Below are 14,749 nucleotides of genomic sequence, written 5' to 3' on the forward strand. Positions count from 1 at the left end.
TGTTTTCACCTCTTGAAACGTTCAAGATGTTCAAACCAGTTTCAGAAGCTGCGGGTAAGTCTTGAATGCAAAGAGTAACTGACTTGGAGATTGTGTATGGGTAGTACTGCCGTGAAAGTAACCGCCATCTAGGTGAATCTGAGAGTTCGTACCAAAGACCAAGAGATCCTGACAAGACCAAGAGACGCAACTCTGCGGGTGCAAGTTATTGGTTAGTTAAAATCTCCGCGTATATTCCGCATGGTTAATACCTCATTTGTACCTCCTTCTAACGCTAGAGATAAATAATCGACATGTTTCGCTCTTGTGTATGAATAGAACATTGTTTTATGTCGAATATCGATTTCTTTGTACACGAGAACAAAGAGAAATCGACTGTCTGGCTAGAAGTCCCTGAAACGGTTTAGTCTCTAAGTGATCGACTCGACTTGTCAGTATCTTATCACAGAGGACATGATACCGTTATTGCTTATATTGCTGTTGGCTGCCGGTGTTTTCAGGTAATGCTCTTATGCTTTGTTCTATCCATTAACAATTTTTAGTAAAGTTAGTTTCCTCTTTTAGAACCTTGGAAGTGACACGTATCTGTAAATTACGACGCTGAGAAGGCATTAGTGAAACAGTATATTTCGTTACCAAACACTAAAGTGAGTGTAATTTTAAAACGAACTTTTGCTTACTACTTGAACGATGCATGTTTGTTGTTACTGCTAAGGTGAAAAACTGTGAGCGTAAAGTAACAAGCATGTTTATGTGAGCTGAGATGGTGTCGGGTCCTGCCAATATTTTACCACTAAGTTATGTGATGCATGTTGCAATACAATATCTTCAGTTTTCGTTTATTCAATTAGTATTTATTATTTCATTTTAAATAGTCGATCGTCGAGTAGTAGATATACGTGACAATAATATTGACAACAATAACGAATCAGAAGAATACTTTTCCAAAACAAAGCATACCAATTACTTTTACCGTTTGAAGCTCATCTAAGGTTTGCGCTTATAAGAAAACATTTTACTTGCCAGAAATATGTTACCCCATCCTGATGACGTGATTTCGGTTTTGTTCCGAAATGACATTTAAATTATTGCAGTAATAAAACAGACTGTAAAACAGACTGCTTTGAACTTGAAACTGTTAAAAGATTCAGTTACCGTGGTCTGTTGGTTTTTGTAATAGGTGATATATTTTTGAGCGGCATTCTACATCTCTTAGTCAAAAATTTAACATACAACGTTATGGATGACAACTTCTTGTTTATTGTATAGAGACTTTCGATGCAGATACATGGACCGTTATGAAGGTCAAAATGATGGTCTATATCAAATCGTCGTTCTATGCAATAAAACAATGCTCTCATCCATAAGGTCAGAAGTATGCTCCATATTTTATCTTCTTCATTCTCAATCATGATGAAATAATATTTGATAGAACTGTAAAAGTACTTTGATACATCAGAACAGCCAGCCATTAATGAACCAAACGTAAGTCAAGTAAAGATATGAAAAATCCCATTTGGAACGTCAACGGTATTTAAAATCACATCGTCTTTTCTTGATTTAAAAGAAGAAATATGATTCACCAAAACTTTTTGTCAGTGTGATTTTGTTAACTTAATGTTTTCATTCGACCAGAGTGGTGATAAGTAGAAATTTTAATTCTCGCGTTGACCTTGACCTTCCCAGCGCAAGAGCCGTGTTGTACGACCGGAAGTGGGACTTCGAAGACCTTGTAAAAGATGGCGATGTTCTGGCTGTATATAATGCAACCACGAGGGGCCGATGTTCCAGCTACTGTCTGGCGTTACAATGTCACTCATTCTTTTTCAATAATCTGACGTACGAGTGTCGGCTACTTAGCACCACATTTTCTAGCAACACGGGATCGACAACCGCCCATGGATCTACATATTTTACCATTTCACAAGGTACATTTGTTGTATAAAGGGATTTGTATTACAGTGGGGATAACAGTGCATGTAGTTTTATACAAAAGTCTTATTGTCTCAAAATGTTTGTTGCTAAATATGAAGAACAAAAAAGAGTTTGTATTACAAGGGCGGTACAAGGGGTTATGTACATTAAATGAAACACCGAGAACAAGTAGGGTTGGTGAGTTAAACTACTGCGCTTATCCCCCTGTAATACAAACCAGTAATAGCGATTTGAATCCGTAATCGTTTTAAGTCAAACAGAATTCTGAGATTTAAATGTTCATCTAGCGAGGCAAAAGTTTGAGAATTCGTAATCTTAATTTACTTGAGATGATTTGTGTTTTCGTGTAAAGAAATATGTATTGGTACGTTTTCACTGCAAAGAGACTTTAGTACTGACTGGTAATAACCATCCCAAATATTTTGCACACATCGTTTATTTCCTATTTCTACTAAAACCGTTCCACATACATATGGTTATCTTTTTAATATTTAATTGGTACTTATTAACTCGTGTTGTGTCAATGCAGCACAAACCCACGTCTCGGTCAATCATTACTCAGCAATGTTACGTCTATTTCTGAAATTGATTATCCGATGTATACATGTCACGAACAAATCCTGTTTTTATTCATCCCTGTTATTGGGAATAAAACACCTAACGAAGCCAATCACATTAGTAATAGTTAAACCTCTGAAATATAATGTATCACTCAAACCACTTTGTTTTGAATGCCCTTCTATCAGGGAAAGTAATAGCAAATATTTACCTGCATTGTAATAATTTAAAGCGTTTTGTTTGTCATTGCCCCTAGAAATAATGCTTTGTCTTGTCACATGGTCAAGTTAATGCTTGTTTATTATTGTTCTCAGCAAGATAACGGCGATCTGTAAATAATCGAGTCTGGATCAGTCAATCCAATGACGTACATGATCCGTGCCAGCGAGCCTGACAATATTAGTCACCTCCCGCGTCCAACACGGTAGACCTTGTTGAAGACCGATTCCAACCAGAAACTTCACGAATCATGATTGACATCATGACATTATATGTCTTTGGTGGCAAGCAATAACTACAAAGAGCAATACTTAATGTTTTCCCTTTTCTAGCATCTCTCCCTGGACAGATTATCAATAAGCCAATTACATTTAACCTATTTATTATTAAGCTGCACGAGGTTGAATTAGTTTGTAATGGGCGAATTTCAGTCAATATTCATATCAGAAGCTTACTTCTATTAGAGTAGTGCACGTGAAGTTTGGATCATGGATGACGGCGCATTACATTGAACCATTCAGTTGCACTCATTAGTAATGAATGGTAAACATGTTCTGTGGCGCTGTGAATATCCCGTAGATATATAATGCCAGAGAGTAATTAGTGATGTTTGAAACTCATTTCACTGGAAATATCCTTTTTAATCAACTTTCAAAACGAGAATTAACGAGTATAAAAATGTTTAGCTAGTGACGACCTCTCTTATAATGATTGTGAATGTATCGATCGTGCTATTTGAACTGGTTGAACCGGGTATTTGGGAAGCACTGTCTAGGAAATACTATTATAATTAACCTTAATTATTTAAAATGTGTGAGTGAGTGAATGTGGTTTTACAGAGCAGTATCACGGCGGGGACACAAGTAATGGGATTCACTCTTTGTACGCGTGTGGGGAATCGAACCCGGGTCATAGAGGCGAGTTTATTAATTACTGTGCTACAAATTAACAGTCCCGGAGTGTGTCGATATAATTGTTTTTGGGGGGAGTAGTTTCTTTGTTTCTTTTTTTTTGTTTTTTTTTGTTTTGTTTTTTCTTCTTTTTTTCTTTTCTTTTTTTTTTTTTTGGTTGTCGGTTTCGGTTTTGTTTTATGTTCGTTTTTGTTTTGTTTTTAGGAGGTGGGTGGGGGAGGGTTGTCATCTTTTGTGTACATATGGTAATAGTAGAGCTCTACATTGTGTGTGTGTGTGTGTGTGTGTGTGTGTGTGTGTGTGTGTGTGTGTGTGTGTGTGTGTGTGTGTGTGTGTGTGTGTGTGTGTGTGTGTGTGTGTGTGTGTGTGTGTGTGTGTGCAGTATGAAATACTATTCCATTCATAAACCTGAATCATCAATTTATAACATTGATGTTTAAGTATGAACTGATTGACTGACTGCAATTGTGTCCATAACATCAACCATTGGTTTATCAGCGTCAGAACAGCTTTTTTAAGGATAGATATAGCTGGAGTGATCCAGACTGCAAAGTCAAACCAATCTGGCGGTAATATCAGGAATGTCAGCAAAATCTTTCAGACTCTTCCTGATATTTTGAGACAGAACGACTATTCGACCGAATCCCTTATTCAATTTGTGTTGAGAATATCACGAAGGCAAAGAATACAAATCTACAATTCTGCAATTTTGTCACTGATTTTGGTGATTTCTGTTTCAGGCGCCGATGAGCACGCCGATCAATCACCCGGTGAGTATCTAGATGAGATATTCCAGGTGGTAGTGACTGTCCTTCAGTGAGTGAGTGAGTGAGTGAGTGGGTGAGTGAGTGAGTGAGTGAGTGAGTGAGTGAGTGAGTGAGTGAGTGAGTGAGTGAGTGAGTGAGTGAGTGAGTGAGTGAGTGAGTGAGTGAGTGAGTGAGTATGATTTTTATCCAACGTTTAGACAATATTTCAGCAATATGACCAGGGTCATCGGAGTAACAAACGAACGCTTTAACCACTTGGCTACCCCGCCAAACCTAATAAGCCAGTGAGCCATAACAGTACCGAAGTCATAATGGAACGTGCCATCTTGACTTGGGAGCAAATCCCGAAGTTACTCGGGGTTTAGTTACTACTTTGTCCAGCCCACGATCACGGACCATGTACACCCAGGAGAGGTAAAACCGTAAACACATTCGGTGTAGATTCGAAGGTACAATAACAGGTTTGGGCGTGTCGAAAGGACACAGAACTGCAATGCCAATGACCTTCCATGCAAACACCACAAGGTTCAAACTAGTACGATCAGATTTGGGCAAGTTAGTGACGTGGGTGAGAAAGTATGAACAATACGGTACGAACCGGGGCATGGTTATAGATTCCATTCGCTGCGATGAAAAGTTCAGTCCTGACGATGACAAAATCCAGACGAATGTCTTGTGAACATCCTAATTCGTGTTTCTCTATTCAACAAGAAGGCGGCTGTTCTCCATCGGCCATGACAGACGGATTCACCTACGATGCAACTAGTCAGCTGTGCTACAAGATCCACGACACCAGCAGGGACTGGACACACGCCAAGACTCACTGTACAGATGAAGGGTATAGGCTGATTGTTCTCAATAACGCGCTGAAGGCGGAATTCATGGCCAACCTGTTGAAGTCAGATCCAGGTGAGTTTATAATTTCAGCATCTCAAACAATACCCACGGTGCCACCCATCCAGAATGCGTTCAGTGGAAGCAATCAAAACTGTCTTGAATCGGAAGTATCATAAGTGAGTGAGTGAGTGAGTATGGTTTTACGCCGTTTTAGCAATATTCCATCACTGCGGGGAACATCAGAAATGGGCTCCAAACACTGAACCTATGTGGGGGTTTGAACCGGGGTTCTCGGAGTGATGAGCGAACGCGTTAACCACAAGGCTACCCCACCGCGCCTTATCATAAGTGATCACACTGCGTGTGGCTGTAGGTAGACGTAGGTAGTCTCATTTTGTGAAATAACTTAAATTAAGTGGTCCCGTCTTAAAATTACCAAATACAAAAATCATTTTCCGCACGTCTGCGCCATCTAGTGGCAATCTTTCCTACAACGGCTTAAAACCTTTTGGCTAAAATAGAATATTTAACGAGGGCTTCGGGGAGAATTCATTTTGCACTTGGAGCTGCGTATTTATTTCCGTACCATATACGGAATCCTTTGAGTATTATTTTTGTTTGTTTTTTACTTTTACATTCAATCTGGGTTTATATGGAGCGTCTGATATAATTATCCTTACAAATAGTGTGATAAAATAGAGATTTTAGTGACTGATAAAATATGGAATAACGTAAGGAGAGATAGCTACAGTGGCGTTCCGAACAGAACGTCAGGGCATGGACAGATCAACGGTGAGATACCCTGGGTAATATGGTTATTGTTCATTGTGTTGGACGTTAATATAACCCAAGGACTGACTGGAACCAAGTTTGTGGAATGTGCCGCTGTGGGACGCTGAAGCGAAACGTGAGTGAGTTCAGTTTTACGCCGCACCCAGCAATATTCCAGTTATATGGCGGCGGTCTGTAAATAATCGAGTCTGTACCAGACAATCCAGTGATCAACAACATGTGCATCGATCTGAGCAGTTGGGAACAGATGACATGTGTCAACCAAGTCAGTGAGCCTGACCACCCGATCCCATTAGTCGCCTCTTACGACAAGCATATAGTCGCCTTTCATGGCAAGCATGGGTTGACGTTGGGTTTGAGTGTTGTTACTGAAACGGTGGGACGGGAAGACGGGTGCTACAGTCAGGGCTAGATTCAGATGTTACCACTGATACAAAGGGAAGAATGGTGCCTTCAGATGTTACCACTGAAACACGGGAATAAATGGAGAGTTTCAGATGTTACCACTGAAACACGGGAATAAATGGAGAGTTTCAGATGTTACCACTGAAACACGGGAACAAGGGGAAAGTTTCAGATGTTACCACTGAAACACGGGGGAATAAATGAGAGGTTTCAGATGTTACCACCGAAACACAAGGGAATAAAAGCACGGGGGACAGGTTAGTTAATTTAGTGTAATGGTTGGAAAACAGGGGTGCACGTTAGCTATATAGGTGTAACGGTTGAAACACTGGGAACAGGTTGGCTATTAACGTACTACGGGTTGTACCTGCTTTATACTCTCTTGCTTCAGGACACACCAAGGATGGTTACTGGATGGGGCTGTCGGCAGCTGACGATTGGGAAGACGGTACATCTCTGACGTACACCAACTGGTTAGATGCGCTTCAGATACTTGGCAACGGTAAATGTGGTCTGCTCTACCGGGTCAACAGCTATAAGTGGAAGTCAGAGCACTGCAACTCTTCCAGAGGCTTTATCTGTGAGGCGGCCTAAAGGAGCAACCTCGGTAGGGAGCCGCCCAGATAAACCACACACCCACTGCCGCCATCTTACAAAACAAACAGTTGCAAAAACACCTCAGCTTCATGAATAAGAACTGTGGTGCTGGAAGACTACTGAGAGAAATCGTGTCCAGCTCTAGAAAACAAAACCCGAATTGTCTTGAAACGGAAGTTCTGTTACTGATCTGGGAGGGATTTTACCTTTTGGGAGTGCGTGCGTGCGTGCGTGCGTGCGCGCGTGCGCGCGCGCGCGCCTTAGAATGCAACGATGTGTACAGTATGCCCCATTCAACCTTGTTTCCATCAGTGCCATCTGCCATTTCAGAAAATTCACGGAGGAATTCCAACTCACCGTTTTGAGATTGATCCGGTAATTGTTTCTGAAGACTTTAGACAGTTTGATTTTATTTCTTAACAAGTAGCTATAGTACTAGGGAAATTCAACAGCCACTGGCACGTAGATGCATCAACATTCTTTAGTACCTTGTCACATCGGCAAGAGTAATCATACCATGGCCCTTAACGACGAAATATTGGCCGTTTAGGTATTGCTTGGCAAAGATCATCTCCATAGCGACATTTCTGAGAAGAGGTAATGAATGTCAAAAATGAGCATTATGTACCAAATATCAAGAAAAAAACATTTCATGGCAAAGAAACGAGTGACGGACGGACGGACTATATAATTCAGTTACAGGCGATTTATCAATATCTGCAACAATTCGAGCTTGAGAATAAAATCACCCAGAATTAAGTCTATTTCTCAACTAATTACATATGTGTCAAATGGTACGTTGTGTGATCGATGTGGCGTTCAACAGTCATATACCTATGTCAACATGTTTTGGAAGATGATTCGGAATGATGGCACGGAGTTTTGTTTTGAAGCGTTGTTAGAGACAAGTGTTACATTACGCCTCTTTGAACAATATTCTACCCGGATAAGGACAGAGACCAGTCAATCCCTGACGATCCGGGATTGGCCTTCAACAAACTGCGCTTGTCGTAGGAGGCGACTTACGAATCGGGTTCTCAGGCTCGCTGAATTGGTTGGTGTAGTGTATATCAATTGCCAATGTCCCAGTTGCTTAGATTGATGCGGATGACGTCAGTGGGTGGACTGTGCGGTCCTCACTCGATTTATTTACATACCGTTGTCATATCCCTGGAAACTTGTTGGGTGTGACGTTACAAAACAATATATTTTAAGTATTTGCAGTTTAAAGTATCTCATGATAATGATCACTCTGCAAAACTGACAAACTGACGACTAACACTGTATTACAAATACGTTTATTTGACATATATCCTGAGATGCGGAAACGATCATCAGGGAACAAACTGTCGGCCGATTGTATAATACTGTAATACTGTAATTCCAACTTGTCGTAAGAGGCGACTAACGGGATCGGGTGGTCAGGCTCGCTGACTTGGTTGACACATGTCATCGGTTCCCAATTGCGCAGATCGATGCTCATGTTGTTGATCACTGGATTGTCTGGTCCAGACTCGATTATTTACAGACCGCCGCCATATAGCTGTAATATTGCTGAGTGCGGCGTAAAACTCAACTCACTCACTCACTCCAACAAGTAAATCATAAATACATGGGCCTTTATTCACGATTTTATATTGAAATAATTCTTTGAGGATTTTATTATAACGGGAGAGAATATGTCTACGTCATGGCGTCATCAGTATGGACAAGCCATTAACATCCTAGGAATTTGTTCAAGATATTTGTTCGAAACAACAATGTGACTATTCCAACAATGTTCATCGCTGACACACAGCATGCCTTATCTACAGCTGCTTCAGAGTGGTGTTTGTTCGTTATGCAAAATACACAAAAACTCCTGCTAAACTCCGACAAAATGTATTTTCAGCTCCAGATTAAGCAGATTTCATTCTATTACTTGTTGGTTTTTTCTCATCGCGGGTTCTGTGATCGAAATCATCTACCTAATCATCATCAGAAGACAACGTGATCTTTGAAACCACCTTATTTGTTTTTGGCCAGGTAGAAAATAGGCAATATAATTGTGGATATCTCAAGAAAATACAGGCAAAAGGCGCGATGCCAAGAGAACGACTTGAATATGACTACCTTCCAGGCAATGCTTAAAACAAAAAACAAATGGCAAACATTACATTCGCGTGTAATTGAATTGTGACAAAAGAGAGAGTTTTGTAACAATGAAGTTGTTGAAGTCACCACTTCAGATAAGTACACCTTCTTATGATAATGACTTCTAACCACGTGTTGACTTGTTGAGTTCATCTCTTGTTGGCATACAGATCTGTTTTCAAGAACTCAAATCGAACGTCATCTTGCAAGTATAAATAATGCTGGCGTTTTTCCTAATCACACAATACAAAGCATCAGCCTGTTCCCTTTGCCAGCACAACACTGTCAGACAGTCCCCTGCCCGCGCGTCGTCATGGTGACACACGGATAATTCCTTTATGTTGAGTTCAGACAAAGATTCCCTTAGATAGGGGAAGCGTTTCTGCCTACAAGCGAAATCAACACACTCAAAACAGTATCTCATAAACGCGTCTTTGTATAGGAACTTGTTCAAGTCTGTTTCACTCTCCAAAACAGTCACTGGCAAACAAAATGGCGTCGGTGAAATAGGTACTTCCGGGCAAGTCCAACTTCCGGTTAGCGCTTGTTTAGCGGATACAACGTCAGTTAATACACCTTTAAAGTTTGTATGCCTGTCAATGAACCAATACGGTAATAGTTTCTGTTGTCTGCTCCTGACGTCAACAAGAATATTTTCACTAAAACATCTAACAACAGACTTGCCATTCAGCATGTTGATAAGCATCTGGGTGGTGCGCACATATGGTTGTTTGATTTGGTACAGTCTAGTGAGAACTTTGTACGGAAAGTAAGACAGCTTGTTGATGTCATACAGCTGTGACCAGTCAAATATGTAGTGGGTCGAAAATGACATAAATTTGCTCCCTTCGTTCATCAGCTCCATGCCTTGACAGAAGTTATTATATATGGTATGGCTGTTTCCGTCCTCTATCAGTCGGCACAACGTCAGAGGTGTGATGGGACCTGAAGAATAATTATATGTAATATCAAATTCTTATTGTCAGCGTTTTACGGTTTTTGTTTTCTGCCGCATACACCCAACACCTGCTATATGAGGGCAACTGTAAATAAGCAATGACGCCTGTTTGCAAATCGATCAACAGAAAGACAAAATAATAATACATTTGCATATATATTATGCTAAACTCCATTCACTAGGTGAAAGTTCATAGCGTTAACAATCAAAACTCAGTATTGCCCTGATAAACTAAGTTGCCTTGCATGACCTATCCCAACGAGCACCCATTTTCTGCCGGGTGAACTGACTCACTGATATTAACAAGCTCAATTCATTTCGGAAAACCCAAACTGAAGCTGAAGATGTGCTGGGATTTCTGCTGCACAAATTCGCTATTTGAAAATTCAAAACATAATTTCATGTGGAAACTGTTTACCTCCGCGACTCAAACCGTCAAACAGCGAGAGAATGAATGGAGATTAATGTCGTGATGACCTTTATGTTGAAAAAGACCTGGCACGCACCTGAGGTGGATTGATGGTGTTTATAAGGTATGCATGGCGTCACGTCCTCCTCGTTGTCCAAGTGTTGAGGATTGAACGTGATCCCGAAGGCAACGTTCTCAGTCATCAGAATCTACAAGAGACATGTCGCAATATCTTAGTCATCAGAATCTACAACAGAAATGTCGTACTATCTTAGTCATCAGAATCTACAACAGAAATGTCACAGTATCTTAGTCATCAGAATCTACAAGAGAAGCGTTGCAGCATCAGTACAGAACATATCAGTATCAGAATGTGCAGTAGAAATGTTACGGTATCTCAGTCACGGTAATCTGCAAAAGAAATGCTACATTTTCTTTTTCAAATCGTAAGATAGCGAGAAATGTGAAAGAAAAGAAATCTTGATTTCCTTTTTCATTTATAGAATCTGCAAGATATGTAATTTTAAAAGTATTTCAGAGCAACTATTGCTTAACGGCGTCTATATGAAGGGGGTGGGGGCCTTTTGGATAGTGCTTCCAGACAAAGTAATTCTGTGAGTGAGACCATGATCTATCCTTTTGTAGTGGGATTCGAACTCGGCTTCCGACACAAGCCACTGACCAGTAGGTACTCAACTGCGGCGTATCACTGCTCTGACACAAACTAGACCGAAATTGTCTGATTTACGACTGTCAGTTGCATAGATCATGCACTCGGAAATATATAATAGCTTTATGATGGTTTGTAAATACCAGGGCCACGTAATGCAAGAACTAGCATCAAATATGTATACTGCCGTAGCCTGGGTTTGACCACTTCATTACACACCTATTTAGGCTTACGGTAGAAATAAAGCCCTGCAAATACGGTGAGGTTACTCAGGCTAGACGAAATCTGTATTGTATCCCCATTTCCCTGTTGTCAGACAGCCGAGTCTAGAACTTGACCTTGACCTACACTCATTTGACAAAGAGTATTTGTAATTTTTATTGAGCGTCCCAACTGAAACCTGTAAAACGTTATAAAAGTTATTAAATGATGGAAATTTTCTGGTTTCAAATATTATTGGGTGGTGGGGGCGCAGATCGATGTTCATATTGTTAATCACTGGATTCAAGCTCAATTATTTACAGCGTTAAACGAAGTTAAACAATAAGGCAACCATACTTATTCTACGAAAAGAACTTTAGAATTCTTGTGTTTTTTGCGGGAGAAAGCGAGGGCAGTACATGAATTCTTCCACAAGTTTTGTAAATTCAGTATCAAACACATGCGGGTGTGAATGATTCGTCATTCTACCATGTCCAGTAGATGCTGGATTGTGATTGGTTAATTAAAGTCATTCAGCTCTATGTATATAATCACGTTATATATCTAGTAGAAGTAGAAGTACCATTTTTCGTAAATATTAATAACGCGGATACGGTGGAATGGAAGGGGTTTTTTTATTATTTAGAGCCATTATTATTTCGTTTTAATACCGCTGATTCTCCAGCACATTAATCTCCTAGTGATCAAATCTGAGAATCGAACCGGGATCTTCGCGTGACGGGCTAAAGGTCTAATCACTAGGCTACCACACCGCCACTTTCTGGGAACAAACATGACTGATGTAACAAGACATGATCAGCAACTAATAGTTGGCATCACATCAGAAGCACGAAGATACGGGTCGATTTAGTCTGCATCTACTACACTAAACGCAAGAGGCGAGTAACTGAATCAGATGCTCTGTTACACGTCATTGTATCTCGTAACGTAGGTCGGTGCTCATGATGTCACCCACCAGCGGCGTATCTGGTCCTCCTTTAACATTTACCTATCTTGAATATGATGTAGCGTTCAAAACAAACAATCTTCTTACAGGATTTTATCTGAAACTACACATCCGTGTATACACAATTTCATATAAATCATCATCAGTTCCCATTCTTTGAACATACTCACTATTTGCTTCAGAATCTCATGAAGGTTAAAAATAACGCAACAAGACGAGGGCCAAACATCCGTCCGAAGGCGTTGGGTGTACCTCTAAGTAAAGCGTACACCCATGAAAAAGTCAATATACGATATCACTGCGGTGTGGAACAGATGGGTGGACAGTTGATGGAGTAAATTGAGCTTTACTGCAAAAACATGACGAAATTGGAAGACACGGTCAAAGGGAGGCTACTCTAAGTTAACTCCAATATCACACGTTGTCAAATACCTATCATGATCATCACGACAGTAAACAACCTCACATATTTACTTACAAATCTATATCTCTGTTCGTTAAAGAAACGCGTGATCAACGTAGAAATGTGTTACTATTTATCCCAAGCCTTTATCCCATGTCTTATCTACATCAAATTAATCTTACTGTTTTCCCCGACCAGGCGTCAGTGCGTGTTGTCTCGCACGTAAACAAACACCGTACCTGACTTCTATCAGGGAGGAAAGCGAGCGGGCAAGATTTACACAACGGGTATGCTATTAAGGATAGCCACTAACATGAAAATCTGAATTTTCCATTTTGAACAAAAGCTACTGAAAACTCTGACAATGTTGTTCATAAACTGTCGTGTAAATGGGCTCTTAATATGTCATTCACTTATTTTACTTATATATTATATGTTGTATTTTCATTGTCTGTTGAACAAAAGTCTACGTCCTGATACTCAATTGTGTGACATGATACATGTTTCATGAACACCTTAAAGGGAATTAGAATCAATAGTAGCAACTATTGGTACTGAAATAATGAAATCTATTTTTTTTTAAAAAAAAAAAAAACAAACACATGAAATGCTGCTGATTACTCTAAAATAACTAACCTTGAATAAACAGCTGGGGATATACGGTATTAAAACTTACTTTGTATTTGAAATTCAGATATATTTGTTGATGAAATCAAATTATATCATTGTAAACATTGGGCGAAATCCGAGGCTCTTGTTTGGCTATCTCTCTCAATGGTCATATATAATGCTGTCGGATTTAATGTTATACGGAGATAACACGTCAAGTATGTTGAATACATCCGTAATACAACTTAATGACATCAAAATTCAACAGGGGTTACATTCATAAAATTGACATTCTCACCTGCTTTGTATATGTCCAGTAATTCAACTGATGAACGAGCTGTGCTGTGAACAGGTTAGCAACAGTCTCACCGGCGCGTGATGACCTTTTTCATCACACAAATTTCTGCCTTCTTATCTGGGGGCATAATGAAATTCCAGGTTGAAGTTCAAGGCCGTGTGTACGATGTGCCGACTATCATGTACACTTGACCAGTTCGGATGTTTTCGTTCATTTCCGTCAATAACGGAAACCTTACGTAACAAATCGATGTTTGGGTCGTCATTGTTTTCCGTCTTCGTTTCAAATAGTTGTAGGAGGAGAGCGTATGTGTACACTTCCGATATACGCTAACGAAAATGTTAACGAGTGTGTGTTGATATACTGTAGTTTTATTCGGTGAGTTTTCAAATAGTGAACACTGACAGTCCCAAATTGCTATTTTCTGTGTGGGTATATGTGTGTAAGCTATCATAAATCCTCTGCTATTTTACCGTAATGTCAGAGGAATTTTCTTGCTAGACAGTGACAAATCTCGTCATGGTTACTGCATTGCAAAGGTGGCAAAATATTGTATGTCCGCTTCTCTGGAAAACGTCAAAGGGACTGAACTCCATCGACACTAGGTACCAGTTTCCGAATCTGATAAACGAAACGATCTAAATGTCTTATACGTGTTTCAAAACAAGAACACCCCAATACTTTATACACCTGTGTGTACATCAGTTTACACATGTATGTGTAAAGAGTATCCATCACAGCTGTTATAGTCACGTCTGTTTAAAGATAGTTCTGAAAACACACCTGACAGTTTGAAAATTATTGATTTATTTGAGGAACAATCTAGATGTCAGCCTGCTTCGTGAATTTCATGGAACGTATGAAGAAAGTTTTCTCAGAACATATATCCATATCAGCATCTCCTCAGGTTGGTCAGTTCTGTAGATAACCTTTGCCGAGCATTATTCCATTCAAATAATATATTCAAACAATTAACGCTTCAGTGATTGTATTTTTCAGCCATCATTACTATGTTACGACTATGCTACGACAAAAATGATTTGAATCCATGTTGATCTTTTAATGATAATTGTTCATTTT

General features: G+C 39.8%; 2 protein-coding genes across 3 annotated transcripts; one reads left to right on the forward strand and one right to left on the reverse strand.

Moving 5' to 3' along the window:
* The first annotated feature begins 443 nt into the window (after nucleotides 1-443).
* Nucleotides 444-7,768, forward strand: LOC137298911 (uncharacterized). Of its 2 annotated transcripts, none has more exons than XM_067831282.1 (5): nucleotides 444-500; nucleotides 1,687-1,928; nucleotides 4,364-4,393; nucleotides 5,102-5,299; nucleotides 6,816-7,768. In XM_067831282.1, the coding sequence occupies exons 1-5, from the start codon at nucleotides 454-456 to the stop codon at nucleotides 7,016-7,018; spliced, it is 720 nt and encodes a 239-aa protein (XP_067687383.1). In that variant the 5' UTR covers nucleotides 444-453; the 3' UTR covers nucleotides 7,019-7,768. The 2 variants fall into 2 exon arrangements, with proteins under 2 accessions (XP_067687383.1, XP_067687384.1); XM_067831283.1 differs by having other exon boundaries at nucleotides 5,105-5,299.
* A 534-nt stretch (nucleotides 7,769-8,302) lies between these two features.
* Nucleotides 8,303-13,745, reverse strand: LOC137298135 (uncharacterized). The gene is made up of 3 exons (XM_067830241.1): nucleotides 13,670-13,745; nucleotides 10,619-10,730; nucleotides 8,303-10,099 (listed from the first exon to the last, which is right to left on the reverse strand). Exons 2-3 carry the CDS (start codon nucleotides 10,722-10,724, stop codon nucleotides 9,333-9,335), a joined length of 873 nt encoding a protein of 290 aa, XP_067686342.1. The 5' UTR covers nucleotides 10,725-10,730; nucleotides 13,670-13,745; the 3' UTR covers nucleotides 8,303-9,332.
* Nucleotides 13,746-14,749: the final 1,004 nt, after the last annotated feature.

Source organism: Haliotis asinina, chromosome 10 (assembly GCF_037392515.1).
Source record: "Haliotis asinina isolate JCU_RB_2024 chromosome 10, JCU_Hal_asi_v2, whole genome shotgun sequence".
NCBI classification, from domain to species: Eukaryota; Metazoa; Mollusca; class Gastropoda; order Lepetellida; family Haliotidae; genus Haliotis; species Haliotis asinina.